This window comes from Lathyrus oleraceus, chromosome 5, assembly GCF_024323335.1.
Source record: "Lathyrus oleraceus cultivar Zhongwan6 chromosome 5, CAAS_Psat_ZW6_1.0, whole genome shotgun sequence".
NCBI classification, from domain to species: domain Eukaryota; kingdom Viridiplantae; phylum Streptophyta; class Magnoliopsida; order Fabales; family Fabaceae; genus Lathyrus; species Lathyrus oleraceus.
In genome coordinates this window covers 140,323,544-140,337,945 of record NC_066583.1, presented here as the reverse complement: position 1 = coordinate 140,337,945, position 14,402 = coordinate 140,323,544, and the positions used below count along the sequence as shown (strand labels likewise).

Here is a 14,402-nt window from a genome sequence, read left to right as displayed (position 1 = left end):
GTATATCACACTCATTGTTTGAGACAACGGATGCAAATGATTTAACAGTTTGATAATTTGATTTCTTCATTTTTGTAGCAGGGTTGAGATTAAGAGGGTGAATTTCCATAATGAGAAGAGAGAAGAGAAAGGGAGAAAGAGACACTCATAAAAGAGATTCATGTAAAAAACCACATTTCTCTCACCTAAACTAACATAAACTAAAAACCAAACACGATTCAAATAAAAAAAATCAAATTATTATTCAATTATTATACTAATTATAATTAATCATAATAAATTAAAAATTAACGTATTTAATTATTTTTTAACAAATCGATTTATATCTAATTCGGCATTGACTTTACTATTTCAGAATCAGCTAATATTTAAAGTCCCACGAGCCCAATTATTTAAGGTTGTGTTTGAATATATTTATGGAAATTTAATGTTTTGGATACACAAAACCATCACTCTCTCAATAGTAACACTCAACACTCACAAGAGTTCACAAACAACGAAATCTTTTTGATATTGTCCCTCCTATTCTACCGGGCAACACATTTCAAAACCTTATCGTTACACTTTTTTATTCAATAATTTAGCAATCTCATGGAAAACATAAACTGACACTGACTTGTTGTCACAACCAACATTGATTTCCATGTTTCGTTACTAAACGCCAAAAAACACGATAACTATTGCACACGATCAATCATCCACCACTTGCACTGCTGCGTTATTGTTTGCTTTCTGATTCTTGAATCAATGGATAGTGCTGTATCTGTACTATGGTTTTTACTACTTTTCTTTCTTCTGTCTTTCTTTTCCTCTGAATCCAAATTCATCAGATACAATACTAATTCAACCATTCTTCCTGGGAAGCTCAATGTTCACTTGGTTCCTCACTCTCACGACGATGTTGGATGGTTGAAAACCGTTGATCAGTACTATGTTGGTTCCAACAACTCCATTCAGGTATAGTTCATTCATTCATACACTCTTTTTTCTCTCTAACTCAATTCAATTCGCAAGGTTTTGATCTTGTTTGTTGTAAATGCAGGGAGCTTGCGTTCAAAATGTGCTTGATTCCCTTATACCGGCTTTGTTGGCAGACAAGAATCGTAAATTCATCTATGTTGAACAGGCAAGAGTAGCTGATTGCATTTTCTTTTAGGATCATGAATGATCAAGTTAAATATGTTCATTGTTTGTTGTATTGCAGGCATTCTTCCAGCGTTGGTGGAGAGAGCAGGATGAACTTGTTCAGAAAACAGTCAAGCAGCTGGTCAACTCTGGTCAATTGGAGTTCATGTATTCATTCATTCATACTTCTGATTTTCCATTATCCATATGCTTGAGAGTATGTAGTAGTATATTAGGATTCAGTTGCAATGAAATCAAATGATTCGTAAGATTTTTTATTGTAGAAATGGTGGTATGTGTATGCATGATGAGGCGGCTACGCATTATATTGACATGATTGATCAGACAACCCTTGGACATCGATTCATCAAAGATGAGTTCGGCGTGACTCCGAGAATAGGATGGCAAATCGATCCGTTTGGACATTCTGCGGTGCAGGCCTACTTGTTGGGAGCAGAGGTTGGATTTGATTCTTTATTCTTTGGACGGATCGACTACCAAGATCGAGCCAAGAGAAAAGGCGAAAAAAGTCTTGAGGTTGTGTGGCAGGGCTCTAAGAGCTTTGGTTCGTCTGCACAGGTGTTTGATTCAAAGTGGTTTGCGTTTATGTCAATGCTTCATACGAAATTATTTCATTTTCTATTATCTTGGATTCTGTTTGTCTCATTTCCTTATCCTAGTAGTATCCTTACAGATCATTAAAATTGTCCATTGGTATAGATATTTTCTGGCGCATTCCCGGAGAATTATGAACCTCCTACAAGTAATTTCTACTTTGAAGTAAATGACGAATCTCCAATTGTTCAGGTAATATCTGAGTCAAATATTGCTGTAAGGCCTATTAGCTACTGATTGAAAATACGTGTTTAATAAACTTAGTGTTTTTTAACTTGAAGGACGATATCAATTTGTTCGATTACAATGTCCCTGATCGAGTAAATGATTTTGTCTCAGCTGCAATATCACAGGTATGCGTTATAGAATAAATATACTGCCAGTATTTTAAAAATTATGCTATAGAACTGCAATGTTTGAAGTTTTGTGAAACAAAGAAAAATACTCCACATGAAATATTACTTTTTTTCATATTTACTGTTATTCAAATGATCAAAAGCTTTATCAGTCACAATTGAAAAGGATTTGAATCAACAATTACAATGAGTATCCTGTCTCAGGCCAATATAACGCGCACAAATCATATAATGTGGACAATGGGGACAGATTTCAAGTACCAATACGCGCAAACCTGGTTCAGGCAACTAGACAAGTTTATTCATTATGTTAATCAGGTTGCTTATCTTTAACTCTTCCCTTAATACAAAATTTTCAAATTAAGCTTATTTTTTCAAGTGTGCTTTGACATTCTAATGGGCTGGTTTGGTGGTAATGCTTATTTAGGACGGACGGGTTCACGCGTTATACTCAACCCCGTCAATATATACTGATGCAAAACACGCTGCAAACGAAGTCTGGCCAATCAAGACCGATGACTTCTTTCCGTGAGTTCCAAATGCAAAATGCACAAGCTGTTACTTTATGTTTAGCTGCATATTAGCATTCTTCTAACTTGTTATTTCATATTTGAACCATGCATTTATTAGGTATGCAGATCGTGTAAATGGTTACTGGACGGGGTATTTTACAAGTAGGCCAGCACTCAAAGGTTATGTTAGATTTGTGAGTGGCTACTACTTGGTAAGCCTTCTGATTATTGTTACCATGTTAGTTGAAGTAACTCGTATTTGATTGATTATCTTTGAAAAACTCACATATGCTTTAGAATGTTACCAGAATTTCACAACTTGGCTCTTACTACTCTTCAATCTTGAAATAGGCAGCAAGGCAGTTGGAGTTTTTCAAAGGGAAGAGTGCCTCGAGTCCTAATACTGACTCTTTGGCTGATGCTTTGGCTATTGCTCAACACCATGATGCGGTATCTGGTACAGAAAAACAGCATGTGGCTAATGATTATGCCAAACGGCTTTCAATAGGTTACACAGAGGTGATACTTTTCTCTCTATATATATTCTCTTTGAAGTTTATTTTCTTGCAATTAAACTCAATTCTTTTTTCTTCATTTTGGTGTCTAATTCAGGCCGAGAAAGCTGTTGCTGCATCACTTGTTTTCTTGACAGAAGCAGCAAACAAAACCGATGGTAGGACTCCACAAATTAAATTTCAACAGGTAAGTAGTGATGTTCTTTTGTTCAAATATTGTGATGACTTGATACTGAGATTGAGCTATTGGCCACACCTTTTCACTGTGACCATTGATTTGTCATTACAGTGTCCACTTCTTAACATAAGTTACTGTCCTGCATCAGAAGCAGACTTCTCCGATGGGAAAGACCTGGTGAGGAGCAATGATATCTAATCTGTTGCTTATCAGAATGCAGACTATTATCTATTAAGATTTTCATGATACATATTTTTTCTTGTAGGTTGTCGTCGTTTACAATCCTCTTGGACGGAAAAGAGAGGATATTATAAGGATTCCTGTGAGTTTCTTCTTTCAATCACATTTCAGTATCTCCATTCTTCTTATATTTTCTGGTCTAATTATGAAACATTCTATTTGTCACAGGTTGCCAATGAAAATGTTGTTGTTCGGGATTCGAGTGGGAAAGAAATCCAATCCCAGCTTCTGCCAATACCTGATGCTTTTCTTGGTTTAAGAAACTACTACGCGGAAGCATACCTAGGAGTTTCTCCAAGTGAAACTCCTAAATATTGGCTTGCTTTTTCAGCCATTGTTCCCCCACTTGGTTTTAGCACTTACTACGTGTCAAAAGCTAAACAAGCAGGTTAGTTCTCATCATCGATTTCCTTCCCGAGAGTTGTGTTGCTAATTGCTATCACTCATCTGAATACCTTGTGTTTGCAGCTACTATTTCAGATAGCCATATAGAACATAGATCAGGGAGTCCGAGCGATACGTTTGAAGTAGGCCTAGGAAACTTGAAACTTATTTACTCAGGGAAGGAAGCGAAACTTACTCAATATATTAACAGAAAAAGGAAGGTATATGATTTGGATGACTCAGTACTTTTTTACAATTTATTTCTATAAAAGCTAAACATATAAAACATTGTTAGTGCTGCTAAACAGCTAAAGATGATATGAGTTTTATGTTTCTGTTCATAATGAAAGGTCAAAGAATCGCTAGATCAGACGTACAAGTTTTATGCCTCGTATGGAAACGACTTTACAGATAATGCTCAGGTGATAATGTTTCTCTAATACTTCTTTTATTAGTTTGATTGTGATTGTTTATATCAAGCTACTGGTTTAAATGTTCTCGATTTGTAAAGGCATCTGGAGCATATATTTTTCGTCCCAATGGTTCATCAATTCCCATCAATTCCAACAAGAAGGTGAAATCATATCTGAGCTACTTGTGTTCAATTACCAATGTTCACTGGTAACAAGAGTTTAACGAGTTTTCATTTTTAAAATATTCAGTCTCCTCTCACAGTTTTGAGGGGACCAATCGTGCATGAAGTGCATCAGAAGATCAATTCATGGATATACCAGGTAAGAAAACAGATAAAACTTGGAATATGTTAGAGGAATGCAGTAGGCTTATTCTTAAGCTATATCAATATCTGAATGTTAGCTTAATTGAACAGACCACAAGACTATTCAAAGGAAAAGAACATGCTGAAGTTGAGTTTATTGTAAGTCTTTTTGTTCCATTTCGATAGTTGATACTTTATTTTCTAAGATCTAATAATCATGAAAAGTTTGTTGACGTCAGGTTGGGCCTATACCGATTGACAACGGAGTTGGCAAAGAAATTGCAGCCGAGATTAAAACAAATCTAGCAAGCAGCAAAACCTTCTATACTGATTCTAATGGACGCGATTTCCTTGAACGGGTACGTCAAACTGTTTTAATGATTATTCTGTACGTATAGTTTTTCAACGTCACTGCCAAATACAATGAATATTTAACCGGTGCGATGATGCATACTCTTACAGGTTCGAGACTATAGAAAAGACTGGAACTTGGAAGTAAATCAACCTGTTGCAGGAAATTATTATCCAGTATGTTATATTGAACCATGTGTATCACAAGATCCTACATGTTATGTTGAACCATGTGCATTAGAGAAATACTGAAATCTATATTCTTGTTTCAGATCAATCTTGGAATTTACCTAAAAGATAAACAAAGCGAGTTTTCTGTATTGGTAGATAGGTCTGTAGGCGGTTCCAGCATCCAAGATGGACATGTGGAGCTAATGGTTCATAGGTCTCTTATGCACCAATCCTCTTTATGTATCATTCTATATGCTACCAATGAAATTACTTATTATATATTTTTTTAACCTTTTTCTTTAGGAGGTTACTTAATGATGATTCCAGAGGTGTTGCAGAGAATCTAAATGAAACAGTTTGCGTCTCTAATAAGTGCGCCGGGTTAACAGTAAGAAAAACTAATTACTCAGCAAGTTATTGCACAGCAAAGATCATAGTTTTTCTCTTCTGGTTTATTCATCATATACAATAAATTTTGCAGGTTTTAGGGAAGTACTATTTCAGAATTGATCCTGTTGGAGAGGGTGCTAGATGGCGTCGAACATTTGGTCAAGAAATATACTCACCGTTGCTTTTAGCCTTCACAGAGGTAGTTAAGGAATGGTTGTTAAAAGTAACTGCATTTCTCAGTGAGCTGGTTTATAGTTGAAATAACGCGTGTTTTATTTCTGTCTGTAGAGCGAAGGTAACTGGGGAGATTCTCATGTCACAACATTCTCGGGAATAGATTTGTCATACCGCTTACCGGAAAATGTTGCAATAATAACTCTCCAGGTGGGGCTGGTGTAACTTAGCACTCACTTATAACTTCTGCCATCTATAGTTAATGAAGATATATACTATCTCGTCGTAGAATTACCTAAAAGAATATGAAGCATGAAATCCAAAATATGCTGAGTTTTCTAACAGAAACTTTTGATGATTTATATGATTTTATGTTAAGCCATCTTATTGTGATCTGTAGGATCTTGGTAAGGGAGAAGTTCTTCTTCGCCTGGCGCACTTATTTGAGGTATATTCTCTTTAGCTTTCTATCTACTTGTTTATATTACATTCTTACCATTTTCGTTTTCAAGAGGTGAATTGTTCTTGTTTGGTTTGAAATATGTATGTAATGATATTTCTTCTTCTTCTTCTTGACAATGCAAGATTGGCGAGGACGTGAATCTTTCGGTTAAGTCAAGCGTAGAACTTAAAAAAGTGTTCGGCAATAAACAGGTAGAACAGCATGACAAATGATAATACTTGTATAGCTAATTATTTCATTCATATGGAGTTTCATATATAATTCTGTTGTGTTCAGATAAACAAAGTAACCGAGGCGAGCTTATCAGCAAACCAAGAAAGAACAGAAATGGAGAAGAAGAGGTTAGTGTGGCAAGTTAAAGGATCATCTCCGGAACCGAAGGTGTCAAGGGGAGGACCCGTTGATCCAGAAAAGCTAATAGTAGAACTTGCTCCAATGGAAATAAGAACCTTTATTATCAATTTTAAGCACTAATGCTCCAAAGGATCTTTTAGCATGGAATTTTAAGCACTTGTTTAATAATCATGATGAGAAACATCAAGCACAAATTTTCATCTAATAAAATTAGTCTAGATTTTAGTACAAGAAGAATAATCATTCCCCGACACATCAGAATGAAAAATAAACAATTTTGTCTGAAATGTAAATATGTTCAGGGTTTTTGTGACAAACTCTTAAATAATTTATAATAGGGGATCAACTCTTGACATCAATCAATATCATTTTTTCTTTCTTGATATGCATTTCTTCAATGCGTAATTTGGCATAATCGACTGTTTTAAAAACATATTTTTACTATTTTTTTCTTTCTTTCATGAAAACATGTTTCAGCTGTGTGTGTCTATAAAGGAAAGAGACATTTTAATTAGATTACATTTTTAGTGACAGACATGAAATATCGCAAATTTCAAATGCGCTCTAAATAACTTGAAAGAGAAATATAATTAAACAAAACAACACCGCTCTTTTTTTTTTCCCTCACCTTAGAATAATTAGACTTATTTTTTCAGAAAAAAAAAAGAAAAAGAAAAAAAAGAAGAGGAAGAACGTGACAACAACAAACAAAAGAATATTCATAAACATTGTTTTCGGTTAATGAATTTTGCAAAACTCAACGACTCGCCCATGTTTCGTCAACAGGTTCTGTTCTGTGCATGCTGCTTCTTTTTTTTCAATGTTCATTTAAACATTGTGTGTTGTTTGTTGTGTTTTAATTATTAACATAGGAAAACAAATAAAAATTGTTGGTGTTCGTTCTGGTAAGAAAAATCCAAAAAAATAAAAACTCGCCGTCTGTGGGAATCGAACCCACGACCACACGGTTAAAAGCCGTGCGCTCTACCAGCTGAGCTAAGACGGCAACTTGTTTATACATCCGGTTTATTAGTAATTATCCAAGTTATTTAATTATGTATGTGCGTTTAATGGTTGGTAATGTTGTTGCTTAACTATGTATAATCTATGGATAAATGCAGCTTCAGGGCTTGGAAGAAAATGCAGAATCGTTACGCTCAAGATGTTGGAAGTTTTTCAAAGGATGTCGAAAGTACACGTGAGTTTTCCATCTCTTTAATGTAATTTGTGTTTTCAACTTTGCAATTTGTTGGCTGTTTTGTTTTGGTCTTGTTACAAGACTCTTCTGGTATGATGTTAATGTTTGAATAAACCACGGTTCTCATGTTCTTATGTTTCTAATGCCATAATAGTTTCTTCAAATTTTTTTAGGGAAGGGCTTGGAGAGGCTTATGATGGAGACATTGCATTTGCAACTGCCCTTGAAAGTTTTGGAGGAGGCCAGAGTGATCCTCTTTTTGTAACTTTGGGAGGTAAATAAATAGCTCTTAGGCTTTGTTTGGATTGATGGAATCGGATGGAGCGTAGCGGAATCAGATGGAAATAGTCTATTGTTTAAGCCTTTAATGGAGCTCCAGATATTTTTGTCTATATCATGCTATTAAAAAAGCTATCCTTTTTAACTATGAATTTTGATTAAAAAGAATCGGTTTAATCAGGACCTGTAATGACCAAATTCGCCATTGCTTTGAGAGAAATCAGTACACACAAGGAACTTCTTCGGTCACAGGTAATCATACGTGAACTCGTATAGTCATCGTCTTTCTTATTTTCAGCAATTTATGCTTTTAGTAAGAATAGAACCAATGATGAACAGTGCGGCTTTCATGAATCTTTACTATAAACTTATAAAACTCGAACTTGTCTTTTATGATCCTTCTGAATTGGATTAACTCGTTTTGTTTGTTTCGTAGAGTAACTCAGGTAGAGACTTGATCTAGTTAATATTGCTAACCTGACTATACTTGATGTGGCTTCATAGGTGGAGCATATGCTGAATGACCGGTTACTGAACATCCTAAATGTCGAAATCATTGATGTCAAGGTATACAGTGAGTAGCATAAACTTTTAAGATGTCCCTACATAATTAACAGTGTTGATTATTTTATGCGAAAAAATGTGGTATGCTAAGTCATCACACCTGATGATATGACTTGTAGGTTATATATATAGTATGATGCAGTCCTTCCTATGCTAATGTGCAGCTCTTTGCATGTGATAGGGCTTTAATTTGTGTTCGACAATGTAAAATATTCATAATTCCTGCGTTAAATATGACTTGTGAAATTTTTATTTTAACGCTTCAAGTATGCTTGCAGGAAGCTCGGAGGCGTTTTGATAAAGCTTCCCTTGTATATGATCAGGTGCTTATGAAAGCTGCATAATATAATGATCTTCGTATCCATGTTTTTCTTTTCGTTCCATTGCATGTGTGTCTTGAGCTATACAATTCATTTCATGGAAGAAGCATAAGTTCTAATCTTAGTTTCTTGAATCATCTTTATTTTATTGGCTTGAATGACTCTTTCTCTTAAATAACTAATACAAGGAAATGTAAGTTACTTTTCCAATTTCGTTGTTCACTCAATTGTTGCATTGGCAAAAATTCAATACGTAGCATATGTTTTCGGTGAATGACCAGCCTGATTTGATTTATGTTTTAACATCTTCAACTCACTTTTTGAATTTGTTATGCTGAGGCACTCAAGTTTGATTACTGAGAGGAAGAAATTGATTTACGAGTTATAACAGATATAATTAAGTGTGCACTTTGTATTGTAATGTTTTACTCACAAGTTGCATCACAGAATTCAATATTTTGGATTTGCACTTTCACTGAGTCTTAAAAAATTCAAAGAATTAAGATGCATGTGTGGATTCAGTTCTGCCAAACCCAAGAAGAAATTTAAGACATTTTAAAATAAATTAGATATATTGGAAGTTAGTTTGCATTTATCTTGATCTTAACACAAATACAACATGGATTTCATGCTACAGGCACGTGAGAAGTTTATGTCATTGAGAAAAAGCACCAAGTTTGATGTTGCCGCTGTCATAGAAGAGGTACGTTGAGTAGCTCTTCTTTGGCATATTATTGACTAACATTTATTATGTTGTCATGGGTTACCATGGTCTTTTTTAATCTAATTTGTTAGAGAGACATTCCAGGAATTGCACAATGCAAGAACAATATTTGAAGAAGCTCGTTTCAATCTGGTAATGTTAGTGGAACAAGATACGCTGCTTTGAATAAGAATAAGAGTATATAAAATGAATGTGTTCAGCTCTTAACGATAGAACATATTCCATCCTCTATCTAGGTTGGTGCTCTTCATAATATTGAGGCCAAGAAGAGATTTGAGTTTTTGGAGGCTGTCACTGGAGTTATGGACGCTCATCTTCGATACTTTCAACAGGTATTACGACATAGGCATATAGGAGGAATACAATTTTGCAATTAAGCCAATTTTAAAAATTCTTTCTTTTTTTGTAGGGATATCGGCAGTTGCAGGAGCTGGAGCCTTTCATTATTGAGGTTAGGAAACATTTCATTTCCACAGATACTCATCTAGTTTTCTTTTGATTAGATGTTTGAAGTTAGAATATTGCATTCATAATGCATATACTTCCTCAAAATCTATGATGACGTGAGATGTGAAAACCGTGAAACCCATTATCAACACAAAAATGGCATGTGTCATGTATCAAACAAATTTGTTGGTCTGAAGATATTATTAATATTGACTGAATGCAAAGAGTTCCTTTCTTGTGTTGTATCTGCTATGTTGTAGGTTTTGGCTTATGCACAAAAAGCAAGAGAAAGTTACAATGAGGAGCAGATTTCTCTTTGTGAAAGAATGGTAGAATACAAAAAACTAAGTTATCAAGAAAGTAGGTTCTCCTTAAATGGCCCTTATGGTTCTCCGAGTGGAGAAGGTGCGCATATGCATCCTTTTTCTAGGATATCGAACAGTGTTGTAGATGTAGTAGCTGAATCAGCTGCAAGTGGAAAGGTATTTGAGGATATGATGTTTCCCTTTACTTAGTTTTCACTCCTGAGTAACGTAAGTTGAGCATTATATATATGTGTAGGTTCTAGTCATTCGACAAGGGTATCTTTCAAAACGTTCCTCCAATTTGAGGGGTGACTGGAAGAGACGGTTTTTTGTTCTTGATACTCGTGGAATGCTTTACTACTATCGTAAATCATTACAAGCAAATGTAAGTATCCAAGTAAAACTAAAAGTTAAATACTAATTAAATGTTGGTATTGTATATTAGGCGACGCTCATTTTATCACCTTATCTTGTTAATGAATTTTAGTATGTACCAACCATTTCAGAGTACCAATCAGCAATCTTCGCAGAGGAATTGTGCCAGTGAAAACAGTGCTGGCATTCTGAGTAAGTTGCTTTCTTCACAGTACCATGGAGTTATTCCTGATGAAAAATCGGTTGCACGCCACACAGTGAACCTGCTGACATCAACAATCAAGATCGATGCTGAGCAATCAGATTTAAGATTCTGCTTCAGGATTATTTCACCCTCAAAAATGTATACTTTGCAGGTATGCTGTTTACAGATTCAATAAATCGGATTTATTAACTTATCGTTTGGCATTTATCATTACTCTTGACTATGCTTTGGACAAAAATTACAGGCAGAAAATGCCCTTGACCAGATGGATTGGATGGAAAAGATAAATGGTGTCATTGCCTCCTTGTTGTCTGTACAGACACTAGGTGGAAAGGTACGCAGTGATTTTTCTTTTCCTTTTGTTAATTATCACGTCCTTTGATGCATGCTTTAATTGTGGTTACTACAACCATACAAAACAATTTTTTGACAGGCTACCTTAGCTGACTCAGAAAGCGCTGAAAGTGATTCTTCCAGTAACGTTGACTCATTACAAAGTTTACAAGATTACGATCTATTAGTGAGTGGGGAATTGGCACCCAAGAACTTCGCCACTAATAAATCATCTGAAGACGTACAGAAGAATAGACTGAGTGTAAAAGTTGAACAGCCCATTGATATTCTAAGAAAGGTTAGCGGTAATGACAAATGTGCTGATTGCGGTAAACCTGAACCAGACTGGGCATCCTTAAACCTTGGCATCCTTGTATGCATTGAATGTTCGGGTGTTCACCGTAATCTTGGTGTACATAAATCAAAAGTAAGTATATTTTTTTTATTATTGGTTTTAACTTTTAAGGCTTTCTGTGCTCAATCTTCATCTTGCTACTAAGGTGGGATGACATTTTTTTGTAGGTAAGATCACTGAAACTTGATGTCAAAGTGTGGGATTCATCCGTCTTAACTATGTTTCAGTCACTGGGAAATCTCTTTGGGAACTCGGTTTGGGAGGAGCTTTTGCACACAACAAGTAATCCACAAACTGATGAAACTCCATATGGGTGGTAAGTATTGCAGCGATTGATAGGATTCACCGTCTAAACTTTCATTAACATTCTTGCAACCTGAATTGCAGTTCACCCAAAGCTGCTAAAAACAAGTTATGTCATATAAAAAAACCAGAACATGATGATCCTATTTCAATTAAGGAGAAATTCATTCATGCAAAGGTAGACTAATGCTGATTTCTAGTTATTTCTTACTTAGAAAGCAATATTAGGGCCGGTTTGATTTGTGAAAGTATTTTCTACTTACATCTTTTAAAATTGTCAGTTTTAGACAGAAATTGATTGTTTCTCTTATCATCGCAGTATTCTGAGAAAGTCTTTGTTCGACGGATGCCAAAAAGCCACCATCTTCTTTCAGTGGCGCAACAAGTTTTGGAATGCATCTATGCCAACGACAAGAAAGCTGTGTACCGGTATATTGTCAAGTCAGACGTGGACATCAATTCTGCTAGTGAAGAAGCATTATCCAGTAAGTCTTCTAATCGCATAAAGTCCAGACAACTTCTGGAAAGTTATACTGTTGAAATTTGAAAAAGAAGGATAAAGAATAATTAATTGTTGTGCAGGCCTTTTTTCCAACATGTCTTCATCAATTGATTCGAACACGTCTTCTACAAGTAAAGTTCAGCTAATGGAGGACATACAATTGGGTTCTAGCGTGCTTCACTTGGCCTGTCTAACAAGCGATGCTGGAATGATAGAGCTGCTACTACAGTATGGAGCCGATATAAATGCTATCGATTCAAGAGGTAGGACACCGCTGCATTACTGCATTTTGCGAGGGAAGAACGCAGCTGCAAAATTGCTTATTACAAGGTAGTTATTATTTTGGAAGGTTTCAGAGATATTCCAATTTTTATGTGCTAAGCATTTTAGTACATAAAAAGCTATGTTTGATCAAGTGCAATTATTTTCAGGGGTGCCAATCCACTTACTATAGATAAAGAAGGCAACACTCCTCTTAAGCTTGCACCAGAATCCGGCGCTATTGGAAAAGACATTCTTGCACTCTTAAGTTAACAACAAGCAGATAACAATCCCGCAAAATCCATGCCTCATTTCTAGAGAAAATTGAGAACCAACCAACAAGTCATTCCGACACATCCCGAAAACACACTTTTTGTCGCGAGTCTGGAACTGTTTGGTTGATTTTGCTGGGCCACATGTTTGTAATTATCATCTTTTGTTGTAAGATATGATAGGCTGTTCAATGGTTCTACTTCTTCACATCATTTTTAATTTTCAACTAAAATATGAATTTTGTAACATTCCAAAATTTTGGGAGTTTATCATATGATCAAAGTTATACAGTACACGGGTTGTATATAAGTTACATGAGTAATTATTCATCAAAGTTTAAGTTCCTTTGGTCCTTTTGGATGCTGCCAATAGCTATCGACAGGGAGTTGTTTTTGTAAGTAATTTAATCCCTACCTTTTCATTGATAAGAATACTCATTATATACAAGTATGTCAGTGTCTATATTTGGAAGCTAATAATATACAATTATAATGTATATCAATTATAGAGATATCCTAATAATTATACTAATTATAGAGATATTCTAATACTCCCCCGCGGTTGAAGCGGGAGGTGGACGGACGATGAGGCTGTCTCTGAAGTCTTGAAAAAGTATGAGAGGAAGTCCTTTGGTAAAAATATCTGCGATTTGATGTTTCGAGGGGATGTGGAGAACCCTGACTTGACCCTGAGCGACCTTTTCACGAACGAAATGAATGTTCATCTCAATGTGTTTCGTCCATTGATGCTGAATCAGGTTACCTGAGAGGTAGATGGCACTAACATTGTCACAATACACCATGGTGACTTTATGAATAGGGCATTGTAACTCAAGCAGAAGGTTTCGTAACCAGCAGGATTCAGATACCACATTGGCAACTCTAGGTATTCTGCTTCAGCACTAGAGCGTGAGAGTGTGGGTCGTCGTTTAGACGACCAAGAAAGTAGATTGTCTCCAAGATACACGCAGTAGCCGGAAGTGGAACGTCTAGTGTTAGGACATCCGCCCCAATCTGCATCTGTATAAGATAGTAATGAAGTAGTAGATGAGGGATAGAGATGTAAATCGTAGTGTTTTGTGCCTTGAATGTAGCGTAATATCCTGTGGAGAGCATGCATGTGGGTGTCCATCGGATTATGCATAAAGAGACAGATTTGTTGAACCGCATATGAGATATCAGGTCGTGTGAAGGTAAGATACTGGAGGGCACCTGCAAGACTACGGTAGAGAGACGGATCCTCATACGGGACACTATGTGCGGCACTCGTCTTGGATTTTGTATCAACTGGAGTTGGACAAGTTTTGCATGAAGACATGTCGGCTCGTGAGAGGATGTCTTCGACATATTTCTTCTGCGTAAGGAATAGACCATGCTTATGGCGAGTGACGACAATACCCAGGAAGTAGTTGA

General features: G+C 35.9%; 2 protein-coding genes and 1 non-coding gene across 3 annotated transcripts; 2 read left to right on the top strand and 1 right to left on the bottom strand.

The window, feature by feature from the left end:
- Positions 1 to 444: 444 nt before the first annotated feature.
- LOC127078584 (probable alpha-mannosidase At5g13980) lies at positions 445 to 6,905 on the top strand. Its single transcript, XM_051019026.1, has 28 exons — positions 445 to 957; positions 1,043 to 1,126; positions 1,205 to 1,293; positions 1,410 to 1,704; positions 1,846 to 1,932; positions 2,022 to 2,093; positions 2,301 to 2,414; positions 2,524 to 2,624; positions 2,727 to 2,820; positions 2,960 to 3,127; positions 3,221 to 3,310; positions 3,413 to 3,478; positions 3,567 to 3,623; positions 3,710 to 3,929; positions 4,010 to 4,146; positions 4,276 to 4,347; positions 4,437 to 4,499; positions 4,588 to 4,659; positions 4,755 to 4,802; positions 4,883 to 5,002; positions 5,106 to 5,171; positions 5,267 to 5,379; positions 5,469 to 5,553; positions 5,647 to 5,754; positions 5,844 to 5,939; positions 6,130 to 6,177; positions 6,315 to 6,383; positions 6,469 to 6,905. Exons 1-28 carry the CDS (start codon positions 748 to 750, stop codon positions 6,664 to 6,666), a joined length of 3,042 nt encoding a protein of 1,013 aa, XP_050874983.1. The 5' UTR covers positions 445 to 747; the 3' UTR covers positions 6,667 to 6,905.
- Positions 6,906 to 7,272: 367 nt separating this feature from the next.
- On the top strand, positions 7,273 to 13,334 carry LOC127078586 (ADP-ribosylation factor GTPase-activating protein AGD1). Its single transcript, XM_051019027.1, has 20 exons — positions 7,273 to 7,332; positions 7,668 to 7,744; positions 7,918 to 8,018; positions 8,205 to 8,275; positions 8,528 to 8,590; positions 8,866 to 8,910; positions 9,545 to 9,610; positions 9,716 to 9,763; positions 9,868 to 9,963; positions 10,041 to 10,082; positions 10,339 to 10,560; positions 10,640 to 10,768; positions 10,890 to 11,114; positions 11,208 to 11,297; positions 11,397 to 11,723; positions 11,819 to 11,967; positions 12,039 to 12,132; positions 12,274 to 12,439; positions 12,537 to 12,786; positions 12,888 to 13,334. Exons 1-20 carry the CDS (start codon positions 7,288 to 7,290, stop codon positions 12,988 to 12,990), a joined length of 2,409 nt encoding a protein of 802 aa, XP_050874984.1. The 5' UTR covers positions 7,273 to 7,287; the 3' UTR covers positions 12,991 to 13,334.
- TRNAK-UUU (transfer RNA lysine (anticodon UUU)) lies at positions 7,480 to 7,552 on the bottom strand. The gene has a single exon. It is a non-coding gene; the product is annotated as a tRNA-Lys (tRNA).
- Positions 13,335 to 14,402: the final 1,068 nt, after the last annotated feature.